General features: G+C 43.1%; 1 protein-coding gene across 2 annotated transcripts in view; it reads right to left on the reverse strand.

Annotated features, from left to right (window-relative positions):
- Positions 1 to 2,208: 2,208 nt before the first annotated feature.
- LOC125462703 (myosin-binding protein H-like) overlaps positions 2,209 to 15,407 on the reverse strand; it is a 51,058-nt gene continuing 37,859 nt past the window's right edge. Inside the window, exons 10-12 of one of the 2 annotated variants that reach the window (XM_059653511.1) lie at positions 7,533 to 7,607; positions 6,241 to 6,292; positions 2,209 to 2,430 (exon numbers count right to left, since the gene is read on the reverse strand). In XM_059653511.1, the coding sequence (XP_059509494.1) occupies positions 6,273 to 6,292; positions 7,533 to 7,607 (95 nt within the window). In that variant the 3' untranslated portion in view covers positions 2,209 to 2,430; positions 6,241 to 6,272. The remainder of the gene's footprint in view (positions 2,431 to 6,240; positions 6,293 to 7,532; positions 7,608 to 15,407) is intronic. The other variant, XM_059653512.1, reaches the window with a different exon arrangement.

The following is a 15,407-nucleotide window of genomic DNA, read 5'->3' on the forward strand; positions in this document are numbered from 1 at the left end:
CTGCCTTGTTTCCATAACCCCTCTGGTCCCTGCACCCCTCCCTGTCTCTGAACCTCCCCTGACCCCACACCTTTCTTTGCCTCTCTAATCCACTCTTGCCCCTACACCCGTCTGAGTTTTCTCTATTTCACCTGCTCAAGGCTCTTGAAAATCCTGAATTTCCTTGCTCGACCACTGGCAGTCGTATCTTCAATTGCTCGGCCTAAGTTCTGTGTAAAACCTCTCTGAATTTCTATTCTCTTTCAAGACCCGCCTTGAACCTGTCCTTAATGAGACACACGTCAAACTGTGTTTGAAAGCTGCACCCAAGATTCTGGGTAATCCAAGATGGAGGACGAAAAAAGATGATGTGGCTGTAAAAGCTGCTTTTTTGGGGGGTATTTTTTTGGAACAGTAATTATTGTTATATAATCTGTTGCATTGTTTTGGCACCTTGGGAAAAAAGAGATCAAGATAAAAGCACTTTAAAAAAGGAGGAAGGGAGAGGGAGCAGACACCTTGGAGGGAGGGGAAACAATTGGAGAAGTAAACCCCCACAGCTCAGAGATTGAGCAGTGAACCTACCCAGCTGATTGCCTTTGCTGTTTAGTAACAGGTATCTCTGGACATCTAGGTTCATCGAAGAAAAATAAGCAAACAGTAACATTCACAGCTGACCTCAGAGAACCCTCTGTGGGGAGCTCACAGCAGGGGAGTAGCTAAGTGGCTCTTCTTAATGTAACCTTTTCATTGTAAATCTACGATAGGCATTAGAGTGGGTTCCTTTTTAGATTAAACGTTTGTTTGAGATCTGTCTCTTGTTTAAACTTTAAAAATATTAAACATAAGTATCAAGTTAGCCTGGAGCAGTGTTTTTAGAGTAAGACTGTGCTATTTGCTGGGTCTATATATTGTTAAGGTACAAAGATGTCATTGATGAATGATGTATTCTTGTCGAATGTGGAAGCTTAGGGAAAATTTCAATGTGATCTAATTATGTCTGCAGGAAGTGTGTTTGATTGTGAATCCTATGTGATCACTTTGATTAGTTAGAGTGGCAGTTAGAGGCAATGAGAAGTTTACAGGAGCTGGCGGGGGTGTGATGAATGGCAGTTCCAGAACGGGAGAAAAACCACAGATGCAAACAGGTAAATGGGTTAGAATCCCTACAGTGTGGAAACAGGCCCTTCGGCCCAACAAGTCCATACTGCCCCTTGAAGCACCCCACCCAGACCCAATCCCAGATCCATCCCCCTATCACCCACACACCCCTGAACACTACTGGCAATTTAGCATGGCCGATCCACCCAGCCTGCACATCTTTGGACTGTGGGAAGAAACCGGAGCACCCGGAGGAAACCCACGCAGACACAGGGAGAATGTGCAAACTCCACACAGACAGTCACCTGAGGCTGGAATTGAACCTGGGCCCCTGGTGCTCTGAGGTTACCTCCAGTAAGGATCTGTGGGGTAGGCAGGTAGTGCAAGAATCTCCTGTAACTACCGATATTAGTTAGGCCACTAGTGGAAGACAGTAGAATTCTGATCTCCCTGCTGTTGGAAGGAAGTTGTGAAACTTGGAAGAGTTCAGAGAAGATTTACAAGGATCTTGCCAGTGTTGGAGGGTCTGAGCTACAGGGAGAGGCTGAATAGGCTGGGGCTATTTTCCCTGCAGCATCAAAGGCTGTGGGGTGACCTTATAGAAGTTTATAAAATCACAGGGTGAATAAACAAGGTATTTTCCCCAGGTTAGTGGAGGCCAAAGGTAGAGGCCATAGGTTTAAGGTGAGAAGGGAAAGATTTAAAATGGACCGAAGGGACAACTTTTTCTTACAGAGGGTGGTGTGTATATGGAATGAGTTGCCAGAGGAAATGGTGGAGGCTGGTACAATTACAACATTTAAAAGGTATCTTGATGGGTATATGAAGAGGAAGAGTTTGGAGGGATCTGGGCCAAATGCTGGCAAATGGGACTAGATTAATTTAGGATATCTGGTCACCAAGGAGAAGTTGGACCAAAGAGTCTGTTTCCATGCTGTACAGTTTCATGATTCTATGAAGCTCCTTCGGATTTCCTACTCTGAGAGAATGCTCAGGAGATGCATGTTGGTGTCAGACTGATTTCAGTGTCCAGTCCCTGAAATGTGTGCGTCATCAGTGGTTTTCTATTCGAGTAAACACACATCCTGACCTGTGTATCATCTTTATTTTCAGAGCCCAATGCCAAAGTTCAATTTTTGTCCATTTTATTAACGTCACACAATATTTTAAATGTTATCATTTTAGGAAACAGACAAGACAAGGGAAGATTTACCCATTGTCCAGCTCACAGTGGGGTTAAGGGACACATAAATCTCTCAATAAACACTCCTAATTTTGACCGAGCTCAGCAGCAAAGATAGCTGGGGCCTGACCTTCAGGTCTATGAGGCAAGAGGCAAGATAAACGCACCTGTGATGAACAAATGGAAACATAGATTAGATTGAGAATATAGATCATACATAGAACATATTCAGATGGAATCTTACAGTGAGCTAATTGAAACAGACACAGATCAGTTTGAACGCTCATTGATCTCTTTAAGGAGGCCTCTTCACTACCACTAACCTGCAGGCATGTTGAGATGTACAAGATCATGTGAGAAAAGATGTATTTGTCACATGGTCACGTGGGGGTCCCTTTAAAACCAAACTTCCTCGAACCAACCATGCCCAGCGCTGTTGGGACTTGGAGACAGTAAGGATGTAGATACTGGAAGCCAGAGTTAATAAACAGAGCTGGAAAGGCACAGCCTATCAGACAGCATTCATGGAGCAGGAAAAACAACATTTCAGGCTGAAATCCTTCATCAGGAGTCCTGCTGTGCTCTTCCAGCTCCATATTTTATTGACGCCAGTGCTGTCAGGAAGATATTGCCTGTTAGATTGTGTTTGTAAGTGACAGGTGGATCTCTTTACAGGAAGTATACAAAAGGATTGCTTTCTCGATGGGAACTTTTATTGTGAATGCCGTTACCAGTTGAACTATCGAGCATGTGCATTAACACAGCGCCATGGCCAGCCGATGTCTCCAGCCCTGTCTCCAAATACACTGGTAGCCATTTTACCTTCTGGATAAGGAAGTGGATTCTTCAAACAGTAATGGTGCAGGGGAGCAGACTCAGAAGCTGCCCTGCCCCCAGGATTGGCTTCCCAGCCTGGGCAGTGTGAAAGCTAACAAAGGGCAGGTGGTGAGGGCTATTGGGTTGAGCATGTTGGAGACATGTGCACACAGATCCTTCCTGTTGCTTATGGTGGCCAGTTGATGACATAGGCTCTGTCTCCACCTACACCAATACCATTTGGCCATCATGGGTAAGCACTTAATTTCTCTGTAAGGAACACAGTAAAGGGTCCACATCTTACTAATGGACTGGATGTGGATCTACCTGTGTAAGAGGTGTTCTTTTGGTTTTTATTAGAGACATGATGATGGTCCAACTCTTTATAAAGGACACAGTGAGGATTCACCACTTAATTCTGGACAGCCTAACTCTCCTGTTTACAGTGACACAATCACATTTTGGGGAAAAAGATGACAATAGGCACCAAGTTGTTGTTGTATTAATAGGACTGTTCAGGCTTTTTCCCACAACTTTGGAATAAATTGTCTGGAATGCACTTGAAGAAGTTAAAACGAAGATAATTTGCACTCAAGTCCTCATCAAGCCAATTTTCAGGAATTTGGAGCTTCTACGCACACACATTTTCTGAAGATATGGGATGTTTTGGCTGGGCTTGAAACCCAGCCTGAGAAGCAAGGCATCTACACTCTTCAATGTATGCTAGAAGTCCGAACAGAGGGAGCACAGTGACAAACTGCAGCCAAAACGGGAAGATACCACAAAGGAGGTGATAACCAGGAGAATTACCCAAGATTGCCACTGCAGTGCCACTAGAGCTGTAATGATGTGACTCAAGTGGTCAAGGTAAAGAATCTGTTTCCCAATCACACTTCTCATTAACTGTGTGATGCCCATCATCAAAACCTGAACACATTACATCCACCATCTGGCATTCCCACCTCCTACACTACCCTATCTTGTAGAGATACAAACCTCAGCAACATCTCACAGCTCTTCAACAAAATGAAAGTACACACACACAGGCATCTGCCAATAACTTCATTCCTAAAGCCACCCTTTAATTTCCAGGATAAGATAGTGGGTAAGAGAGCGAGATTAACAATGACGTAAATTCCCTGAGAACATAATCCTGGCCACGATCAGAAATTGGAGACATCTGCGGTCATGGACAAAGCAGGGAGCATACCTTAGTGAGTCACGTGTCACTGTAGAATTGTTGCAGATTCACAGCTATTCCTGACCCCTCGCTGACCCAATTTGTCCTCATTCACACCTTCCTTACAGTCTTACACACACTTTCCTACGGTGGCTAACTTTCATCCCCGTCCCCCACTCCAAGAGGAAGTGTACTAGGAGGAAAAAGAGTGTCAGAAACAGTGCGCATTGTCAACAATTCCCATTCCCACAGGATTCAGCTAAAAGGCAGCATCAATTAGATGCTCATTTTGGTCAGCAATGCTGACAATGTAATAGTGTGTAGTAGCCACAAACTGCTGTAGGAACTTGGCATGATGCGGCACATAGATTACTATGTATCGAGCTGAAGCAGCTTTCCATCAAGCAGGCGATAAAGCTCCAGGCTGTTTGAAATTGTGAATCAGAGCAAGGTCAAACTGCATTAACCTCTTGGCAGCTGCACTGTTTGTGGTGCCATTAAAGTCCTCACTTTAGACAGCTGATTGCAGTAGGATTGGGGGGACAGTTGGTTCTGCTTGCAGATATCTGTTATTCAGAAGCCATCAATCTTGATGCAGTCAATGGTTGCCTGGAGAAGTATGGCATAACCATGCTTGGGTTGGGCAATATGGCAGATTAGATTGAAATCATCAATCATATACCTCTCTGATTCAAATGATGGGAGGTGCAGTTCTTGAAAGTCGGTAGCATTGACATGGTGTGTTGTTGGGACAGGGTGCTGACTCAGTGTCCCTTCATTGCCCATATCCCTCAACATGGAGTTCCTATGATGCTGCCTGGCCTGCTGTGCTCCTCGAGCTCCACACTGTTATCTCTGACTCCAGCATCGGCAGTTCTTAATACCTCCCTCAACATTGAGCTGTAGGATGTGAAGTGCAATGGTGTGGAAGCCACAGGATTTCACATAGAACAACAAGGAATAAAGAAAATTACAGATATTGCCGACAGTTTTTGGCTTTGTGATCCTGGGATTCCTCAACTGCAGAATAGTTGAATCAGTTCACCAAGAAGACTGTTGGCTTCCAAGTGGAAACTGGCTAATGAGGAATAATAAACTGCTCAGCCAGCTACCATGGTGGTTTATTATGGGACAAGGGCTGACAGAATGTCTCCAGTACACACCGTGGTGCCAGATCACATGGAACAAAAACCCTGCAGTCTGTTTCAGGAACTGCTCCATACCCGCACACCCCATCCTTCTCAGATTTCCTGCTGGTTGAACCAGAGCACCCCGCTACCCCCACCACCACTGTGTAGTCTGAGGTGGACCCTCTTGACGACATGCCCAGGACAACTCTTGACATTCTCAGCTCCCACCTGATCTTCGTCTTCCATTGATGTTGCACCAGAGGAGGCAGGAACACTTTTAAATAGAAACCTCGCAGAAACAAAGAATAGGAGCAGCAGCAGGCCATTCAGCCCTTCCAGCCTGCTCTGCCATTCAATATGATCACGGCCGATTATCCAATCCAAAACCTTGTTCCCACTTTCTCCCCATCCCCTTTGATATTTTAGCCCTAAGAACTACATTGAACTCCTTGAAAACATTCAATGTATTGGCCTCAATCACTTTCTACGGCAGAGAATTTCATTGGCTCAGCACGGTCTGGGTGAAGAAAATTTTCATTATCCCAGTCCTAAATGGTTTATCCCGTATCCTAAGACTATGGTTCTGAATTCTCCAGTCATTAGGAACTACCTTCCTGCATTTACCCTATCAGAATGCTATAGATTTCCGAGATCCCCTTCATTCAGCCAAACTTCAGTGAAATGCAGTCTTAAGCGATCCAATCTCTCTTCATATGTCAGTCCTGCTATCTCAGAACAGCAGAATGCCAATTTTTCAAGTATTAAATTCCCAAGTACTGTTTGGTTGTCCACCCTTCCTGTGGAAATGGCAGATTTGTAGAACATTGTGTTTCTATCATATTAAACCTTACTTGTCTTCAGCTGGTTCCAATGGTTTCCATCCTCACTGGGACACAGTGACAGCTAGAGGGAGCAAAGAAAGACAGAATCAGAGTGGAGAAAGAATGGAGGAGAAAGATGGATAAAGGAGGGAGATAGACAGATACATAATCCAGGCTAAAACTCTATTGCAGTAATGAACAAGGGCTGTCACAGGTACCAGTTTTCAGGTTGATGTTAAACTGAGGTCCATCCCATTGGTCCTCTTAGGAAACAAAATGGTTGGATGGTATTATTGCCAGAGAGCTTTAAGATGGCAACATATTAGCAATGTTGCAGATTAGTCATTTGGACACCCTGGCTATGCTCTGGTAATATTAGTTCAAATCTCACAATAGATGGTGAAAATTAAATTTGTCTGAAAACTGGAATTAAGAGTTACTCCAATAGTGACCATAAAACAATTGCCAGTATTTGTACAAACATGTTTGGTTTATTCCGTCCTTTAGAAGGATGCTTTGTTTCATTATTCATTCATGGGATGTGGGCATCTCTAACTGGGCCGTTGAGAAACCGGTGGTGAGCTGTTTTCTTGAACTGCTGCATCCATGTAGTTTAGGGACACTCACAATCGCTTCAGGGAGAGAATTCTAGGATTTTGACCTGACAACACTAAAGGAACAGTGAAATATTTCCAAGTTAGGATGGTGAGTGGTTTGGAGGGGAACTTGCAGGAGGTGGTGTTCCTGTTGCTGCTTATGGGTCCTCCACTTCCTCTTATCAGATGCAACTGAGTGGCTTTTTCAGAGGGCACGTAAGAGTCAAGCATGTTGTTGTAGGCCCGGAGTCACATGGAGGCCAGACCAGGTAAGAACAGCAGATTTCCTTCCCTGAAGGACAGCAGTGAACTAGATGAGTGTTTACAATTAGCAATGGTTTTATGGGTCTTCATTAGATGAGTTTTTAATTCCAGATTTATGAATTGAACAGTACGGGGAAGTGATGTTGTAGTGATATTGTCACTGGACTAGTAGTCCAAAGCCCTGACATTGCTCAGTGGACACCACCCTCTGCAAGTTCCCCTCAAAGTGACCCACTGTCCTGGCTTGGAAATATATCACGGTTACTTCACTGTCATTGAGTGAAAATCCTGGTAGTTCCTCCCTACTGGTATTATGGGTCTACATATAGCAGGGTCGACTGCAGCGTTTCCAGAAGGAAGCTTATCACCATCTTCTCGAGGGCAACTAGGGACAGGCAATAGATGATGGCCCAGCCAGCAATGCCCACATCCCATGAGATATAAAAAATATTGCCTACTCACTCAGCTTGTTCAAATCACACTGCAACATTTCTGCATCCTCCTTACAGCTCACCGTCCCACCCAGCTTTGTTTCATCTGCAAATTTAGAGATATTAGATTTAGGTCCCTCATTCTCCTGTCATAAATCATTGTGAATAGCTAGGGTTCTAACACTTACGTACTCCATGAGTCACTGCCTGCCAACGGAAAAAAGACCTGTTTGTTGTTACTCTTTCCTTCTTCGAACTAGTTCTCCATCCATCTCAACACAACATCTCCAATTCCACGTGGTTTAACTTTACATGCCAATCTCTTCTGTGGGACTTTGTCAAGCGTTTTCTGAAAGTCTAAATAAATAAAATCTACTGGCTACCACTCATCAACGCTACCAGTTAGAGCCTCAAAAAAATTCCAGTACACTTGTCAAGCATGATTTCCCTTTCACAACTACATGCTGTGTCCAGCCCTGCCTCTACTCTCCGAGTGTTCAGCTATTAAATCTTCTCTATTAGACTCTGACATTTCCCCACTACTAATGTCAGGCTGATTGATCTATAATTCCTGCCCTCCTCTCTGCCTGCATTGCAGTAACCTGCTCAGCGATGCCCAGTTTGAGTTTCAGCAGGGATACTCAGCTCCTGACCTCATTTACAGTCTCGGTTGAAACATGGACTAGAGTTGAATTCCAGAGGGTGAGGGGAGATTGACTGCTGTTGACATCAAGGCTGCATTTGACCAAGTGTGACATCATGAACAACAAAACACGACATCCTAACAAAACTGGAGTCAATGGGAATCAGCTGGTTGGACTCATACTTAGCTCATAGCAAGATGATTGTAGTGGCTAAATGTTAGTCATCTAAACTCCAGGACATCTCTGCAGGAGTTCCTCAGGGCAGTGTTCTAGGTCCGACCATCTTCAGCTGCTTCATCATTGACATTCATAAATGTCGGAAGTAGGGATGTTTGCTGATGGTTGAACAATGGTCAGCACCATTCACCACTCCTCAAATACTGAAGCAGCAAATGACTGTCCATCTCCAATAAGAAACAATCTAACCATCACTTCAATGGTATCACCATTACTGAATCCTCCACAATCAATGTGAGGTTACCACTGACCAAAAACTGAAATGGACTAGCCATAAAAATACTGTGGCTACAAAAGCAGGTCAGAGGCTAGGAATGTTGCAGTGAGTAACTCACCTCCTGACTTCCCAAAGCCCATCCACCATCTATAAGTCAGAAGTGTGATGGAATACTCCCTACCTGCCTGGATGGATGTAGCTCCAACAACATTCAAGAAGCTTGACACCATCCAGCACGAAGCAGCCCGCTAGATTGGCACTACATCACAAACATCCACCACCTGCACTTGGTAGCAGCAGCGTGTATTATCCACAAGATGCACTGCAAAAATTCACCAATGCTCCCTAGACAGCATCTTCCAAACCCATAATCACCATGATCTAAGGAGAAGAGTAGTAGAGGGTGTTGGGAATCTGGCACTCACTGCCTGTAAAAAGTTGGTAATGGCAGAAACTCATAGTATTTAGATGTACATGCTTGTAATGCGAAGGCATACAAAGCAATGGGCTAAGTGCTGGAAAATGGGTTTAGAATAGGTGATTGTTTTTGTCTGGCACATATACAATCGGCTGAAATGTCCTTTTATGTGCTGTAGATCTCTATGACTGTAAGGGAATCAGATGCATAGGAATGCTACTGCAAAATCTTTTCCAAGCCACTCACCATCCTGACCTGGAAAAATATTGTCGTTCCTTCATTATCACTGGGTCAGCACAGAACATAGAACATTACAGCACAGTACAGGCACTTCGGCCCTCGATGTTGTGCCGACCTGTCATACTGATCTCAAGCCCATCTAACCTACACTATTCCATGTATGTCCATATGCTTATCCAATGACGACTTAAATGTACCTAAAGTTGGCGAATCTACTACCGTTGCAGGCAAAGCCTTCCATTCCTTACTACTCCGAGTAAAGAAACTACCTCTGACATCTGTCCTATATCTTTCACCCCTCAATTTAAAGCTATGCCCCCTCGTGCTCGCCGTCACCATCCTAGGAAAAAGGCTCTCCCTATCCACCCTATCTAACCCTCTGATTATTTTATTTGTTTCAGTTAAGTCACCTCTCTACCTTCTTCTCTCCAATGAAAACAGCCTCAAGTCCCTCAGCCTTTCCTCGCAAGACCTTCCCTCCATACCAGGTAACATCCTAGTAAATCTCCTCTGCACCCTTTCCAAAGCTTCCACATCCTTCTTATAATGCGGTGACCAGAACTGTACACGATACTCCAAGTGCGGCCGCACCAGAGTTTTGTACAGCTTCAGCATAACCTCTTGGTTCCGGAACTCGATCCCTCTATTAATAAAAGCTAAAACACTGTATGCCTTCTTAACAGCCCTGTCAACCTGGGTGACAACTTGCAAGGATCTGTGTACATGGACACCGAGACCTCTCTGCTCATCTACACTACTAAGAATCTTACCATTAGCCCAGTACTTTGCCTTCTGGCTACTCCTACCAAAGTGCATCACCTCACACTTGTCTGCATTAAACTCCATTTGCCACCTCTCAGCCCAGCTCTGCAGCTTATCTATGTCTCTCTGCAACCTACAGCATCCTTTGTCACTATCGACAACTCCACCGACCTTAGTGTCGTCTGCAAATTTACTAACCCATCCTTCTACGCCCTCATCCAGGTCATTTATAAAAATGACAAACGGCAGTGGACCCAACACTGACCCTTGCGGTACACCACTAGTAACTGGTCTCCAGGATGAACATTTCCCATCAACTACCATCCTCTGTCTTCTTTCAGCAAGAAAATTTCCGATCCAAACTGCTATGTCTCCCACAATTCCATTCCTCCGCATTTTGTACAATAGCCTATTGTGGGCAACCTTATCAAACACCTTGCTGAAATCCATATACACCACATCAACTGGTTTACTCTCATCTACCTGTTTGGTCACCTTCTCAAAGAACTCAATAAGGTTTGTGAGGCACGAACTTCCCTTCACAAAACCGTGCTGACTATCCCTAGTCAATTTATTCTTTTCTAGATGATTATAAATCCTATCCCTTATAACCTTTTCCAACACTTTACCAACAACTGAGGTAAGGCTCACTGGTCTATAATTACTAGGGTTGTCTCTACTCCCCTTCTTGAACAGGGGAACCACATTTGCTATCCTCCAGTCATCTGGCACTATTCCTGTAGACAATGACGAGTTAAAGATCAATGCCAAAGGCTCGGCAATCTCTTCCCTGGCTTCCCAGAGGATCCGAGCATCTGGAACTCCCTTCCTAATGGGACCATGGGTCTACCTACAATGCATGGAAATCAATGGTGCAAGAAGGTAGCTCACCACCACCTTCCCAAGTGCAAATGTGGAGGCAGTGACATTCAACTCCCCTGAATGAATTTATAAAAACGGGGTTGCAGCATGGCAAAGAGAGTCTGAGGCAGGACTCCACAGACAGAGCAAGTTTGAAGGAGGCTTAGCAGCTTGTGCAGTCCACAAAGCAAAGCAGCAAACTTGAGTTCAGAGAGCAACCTAATCAGCTGCTAATTCCTCTAAACACATTGCCCATGAGATTTGGCCTGGGTTCTGACTTATTTTAGTATGGAACTGGATCAGAGCCAGCTTCCCCCAAACAAGATCATGTAGTAAATGGCAGCAAAGAGTTCAGCTCTGGCATAGCACCCAGGTTCAAAAAGAAATGATTGGTATTTAGGGCATCACACTCTTGGTTATAATGTCCCGAGATCTGCTTCTGCCAGTTGGGATATTATTACCAGATTAATTTACAGGGTGATTTATGTAGAGTTTATAAACTCACTTGTAGAAATGCTTACTCACCTTGTAAAGCATTCCACAGGATGTTTGTGAAAGAAAGGTCATTCTCCCTGTGACATGGAAGGTACTATCCCATTTGTAGGAATATCTGTCAATTTGAATGTAGCTTGCTTAAGAAAGCAGGGCTGTTGGGAAAATTGTGATAACATCTAACTATCTGTGTGAGATGTGTCTGAGCTATTACGATTACCTCAATACCAAATAATCCTGACTTATCCTGTTGTTCTGTCACCACTACCTCACCAATTTTGAGGATGTATTGGACATTTGCAATTGTGGCTTCTTCACTATCTGAATAGAGCCACCGAGCCCTATTTACTCAAGAACACTTTTTCCACCTTTGCAGTTTTAGCCCTGCCTCCTAAGCCTCAAAAATGCTTATAGTGCAGAGGACCCCATCTGTACCAGTCAAAGATCTGACTATACTAATCTCATTTATTTTCAATTCCAGGTCAATAACTGGAAACCAAGACAATAACTAACTATTGATTAGCTGTTACAAACATTTCTGACTGAGCCACCCCTTCAGGCAGTAGGTTCCAGACTGCAGTTCCCCTCGGAATGAAAATATTTCTCAACTCCCCTCTTAGTTTTACCTTAAAATCAGTTCCTCTGGTTATTGACTCCTAGACTAATAGCTAATGTGTATTCCTAACCAATATATCTATGACCTTCAATTGTACACATCTGTAACAGGTCCCCGTCAGCCTTCCAGCACGCTCCTGGACAGTCTCCCAAATTGTACTCTTTATAAACACAAGGTTGTCTAAAATTCTGTTGCCCGGTGATTTTACTTACACCAAGCTTCTTTCATCTGTTACCCCTTGCACTCACTGGCTATATTCACTCACGATTTTTAATCAATGATCACTTACAACCCTCCTAAGAAACTGAACTCCATCAATAAGACGATTGAGAGACAGAGAGAGACTGAAGGGCCACAGGCTATGGAGAGAAGGGAGAACAAACAGCTGTAGGTTAGCAGAAGCAAATGATAGAACTTTTAAAAATCAGCCCTTAAGTGCAGTAAACTTTGTTTTGTGTCATGTCCAGCAGCGAAAGAGAAATTAGCAGCACAGCCTGGGTATAGAAGCTAGTATTCAGGTTTGAAAGAATTTGAGTTTCATGGAGTTCACAAAGAGTTGAGGGGAAAAGGTGTGTGAGCATTATAAGGTGTATCAAGGAGAGGTCAAGCTAAGACATCATTGTTGGAAGAATAGAAAGTAGATATGAAGGTTGAGGGTTCTCAGATTTTTGAAGGATGGAAAACAACTGCAGGCTACAAAAAAAAACTGTGGAAGCTGTAAATCAAGACCAAGAACAAAAATTGTTGGAAAAGCTCAGCTGGTCTGGCAGCATCTGTGAAGAGAAAAATCAGAGCTAACATTTCGTGTCTGGCGACCCTTCGTCAGACTACTTGCAGACTACTGCCCATATCAAATTCCCGTGAAGGGCAGAGCACTGAAGGGGGGAAAGAAACATGGATTTGTGTTTCTACCATTTTTTAAACATTGTTTCTAGATGGCACTTGCATGTGTACTGGGAATCTTATTCCCCAGAAACACTATCACCCTGTAACAACGTTTCTACACATATATTAAACTAAACCCACAGCTCCATTCTCATCTCAGAATGTAAACTCAATCTCGATAAAACTTGCATTTGCCCAACACAATCACCAGACATATTAAAGAGAGAAGCATTTTCAAAGAATAACTTGCCAAAAAACAGCAATGTGATAATGACCAGATCATCTGCTACAATGACATTGGTTTGTTGGTCACAACAACAGGGTTATGAATGTTTGAATGAGAAGTAGGAGGAGGCCATTCAGCCCCAACCCTGTTCCATCATTCAACAAGATCTTAACTAATCTGATGAGTACACATTGTTGCCTTCTCCCGTTCATCTTTCACTCTTCTATCAAGAATCTATCTATTTCTACCTTAAGAACAGTCAAAACTGCTAGCGTTGTCTTCTCAGGAAGAGTTTCCAAAGACTCACTGTCCTTTGAATGAAAGCATTTTTATTATCTCTTGAAATGGGTAACCCTAATTTTAAAGTGACTACTAGTTCTGGATTTTCCCGCAAGTGGAAAAATCTCCACCTCCACCCTTGAGTTCTTGCATATTTCAATAAAGTCTTTTTACACTTCTAAACAACACTGCATGCAAGCCTAACTTGTACAATTCTTCCTCATTAGATAATTTGTCCATTCTGGTATCAGACTGAAGTTCTTCCAATTCTTTTACAGCCTTCTTTAAATAAGGTGACCAATCTTCTACACAGCATAGCAGATGTAGTCTCATCAATGCCCTGTATAACTGAAGCATAACCTCCGTATTTTTACATTCAACCCCCTTCATGATAAACAACGGCATTCTATCAGCCTTCCTGATTACTTGCTGTGTCTGCAGACAAACTTTTACATTTATTGCACGAGGACACCCAGATCCCTCTCAGAGCTCTGCACTCATATACCATTTAAAGAATATGATTTTTATTCATGCTGACAAACAAATGATTTCACATCTTTCTACATTATACCCCATTTGACACATAACAGCCCTGTTCCTGTGGATATTTTATATACATCCAAGAGGGTGGTTTCAGGTAATAAAGTCTTAAAAACAATCAAAGCTTTTGCTTCCATCACCTTTTCATGCAGAGTTTTGCAAAGGTTCACCATCCTTTGGCTGAAAACATCTTCTGATTCAGCTGTGAAAGACTCACCAACTTGACAACGGTAAACATTTGACACTAATATTAGCCTCACTACCACACTCTGTCCCTTTATCAATCCCAAACTAATTCCACTATTGCTGTCTCTCTACAGTCCAGCACTTTCCTCAGCTGCAAATCTTGTTTCTAAATTCTGTTGTGTAAAGACATTATTTCCTTTTCTAAAGGGGAAAAAGAAGTTTAAAAATCAAGGGCTGTGTAAGTAATTGTTGCACGTTTGGAAACAAGTTACTGAAACTCATTACGTGTGGTTTAATCAGTGGGGAAAGATGTTTGTATAGGCACCAGTGCAGGCACTGCAGTTTGTTGGCTGGAAACAGATAGCTGATTGGTTTCTGCAATCATAATGATTTGTGGATGCCAAAGGTCATCACCCTGACCACAGCTCTCCGGTTGGTTGATGGGCAGCTGAACAGCACATGGGTGTGAATGATAAAGGGAAATCTGTTCAAACTGTTGGGAAGACAGAGGTGTTTGTGATTCTCTGCAGTGAAAATACCTGAACCCTGAAGAAAGTCAGTTAATTTACTCACTAGTTGCTATAAACTGTTGCCTTTAACCAGTAACTAAGAGAGTTTGCAGTCAGTGCCCCTATTGTCCTATGTCTCTTGCAAAAAAGTGAAAAAAACCCTGGTGAAAGGAAGAATGGATTCTGGATAATCCAAGATGGAGGATGGGAGAACTTTGCAGCTGAAGGAGCTGCTCTGTTTTTGAGGTATTTTAAATGTTGGAGCTGATTTCCTCAACTTCTTGGAGCAGTACTTACAGTTTTATTAGCTGGTACATTGTTTTGGAACTTTGGGGAAGAAAAGATCAAATCAATGGTATAATAAAACAAGAGGTGGAGCAGGTACGACATGGGAGGTGAGAAAAGGGAACAGTGAACCTGCACATCTGATTGACAGAGCACTGAACTTTCACAGCTGACTGCCTGTGCTGTTAATTTCAAGTATCTCTGGACATGGGAGTTCAGTCTAAGAAAAATAAACAACAGTGGAATTTCACTACTGACCTTAGAGAACTCAGTATCAGGAGTTCCTCACAGCTGGGGAACAGCTAAGTGGTTTATTAACTCTAATCATACACTATTTTTTGTACACTTGCCGTTATTGGTTAGTACATTGAGTATAGGAGTGGGGAGGTCATGTTGTGGCTGTACAGGACATTGGTTAGGTCATTTTTAGAATACTGCATTTAATTCTGGTCTCCCTTTTTCAGGAAAGATGTCATTAAATTTGAAAGGGTTCAGAAAAGATTTATAAA

Source organism: Stegostoma tigrinum, chromosome 21 (assembly GCF_030684315.1).
Source record: "Stegostoma tigrinum isolate sSteTig4 chromosome 21, sSteTig4.hap1, whole genome shotgun sequence".
NCBI lineage: Eukaryota > Metazoa > Chordata > Chondrichthyes > Orectolobiformes > Stegostomatidae > Stegostoma > Stegostoma tigrinum.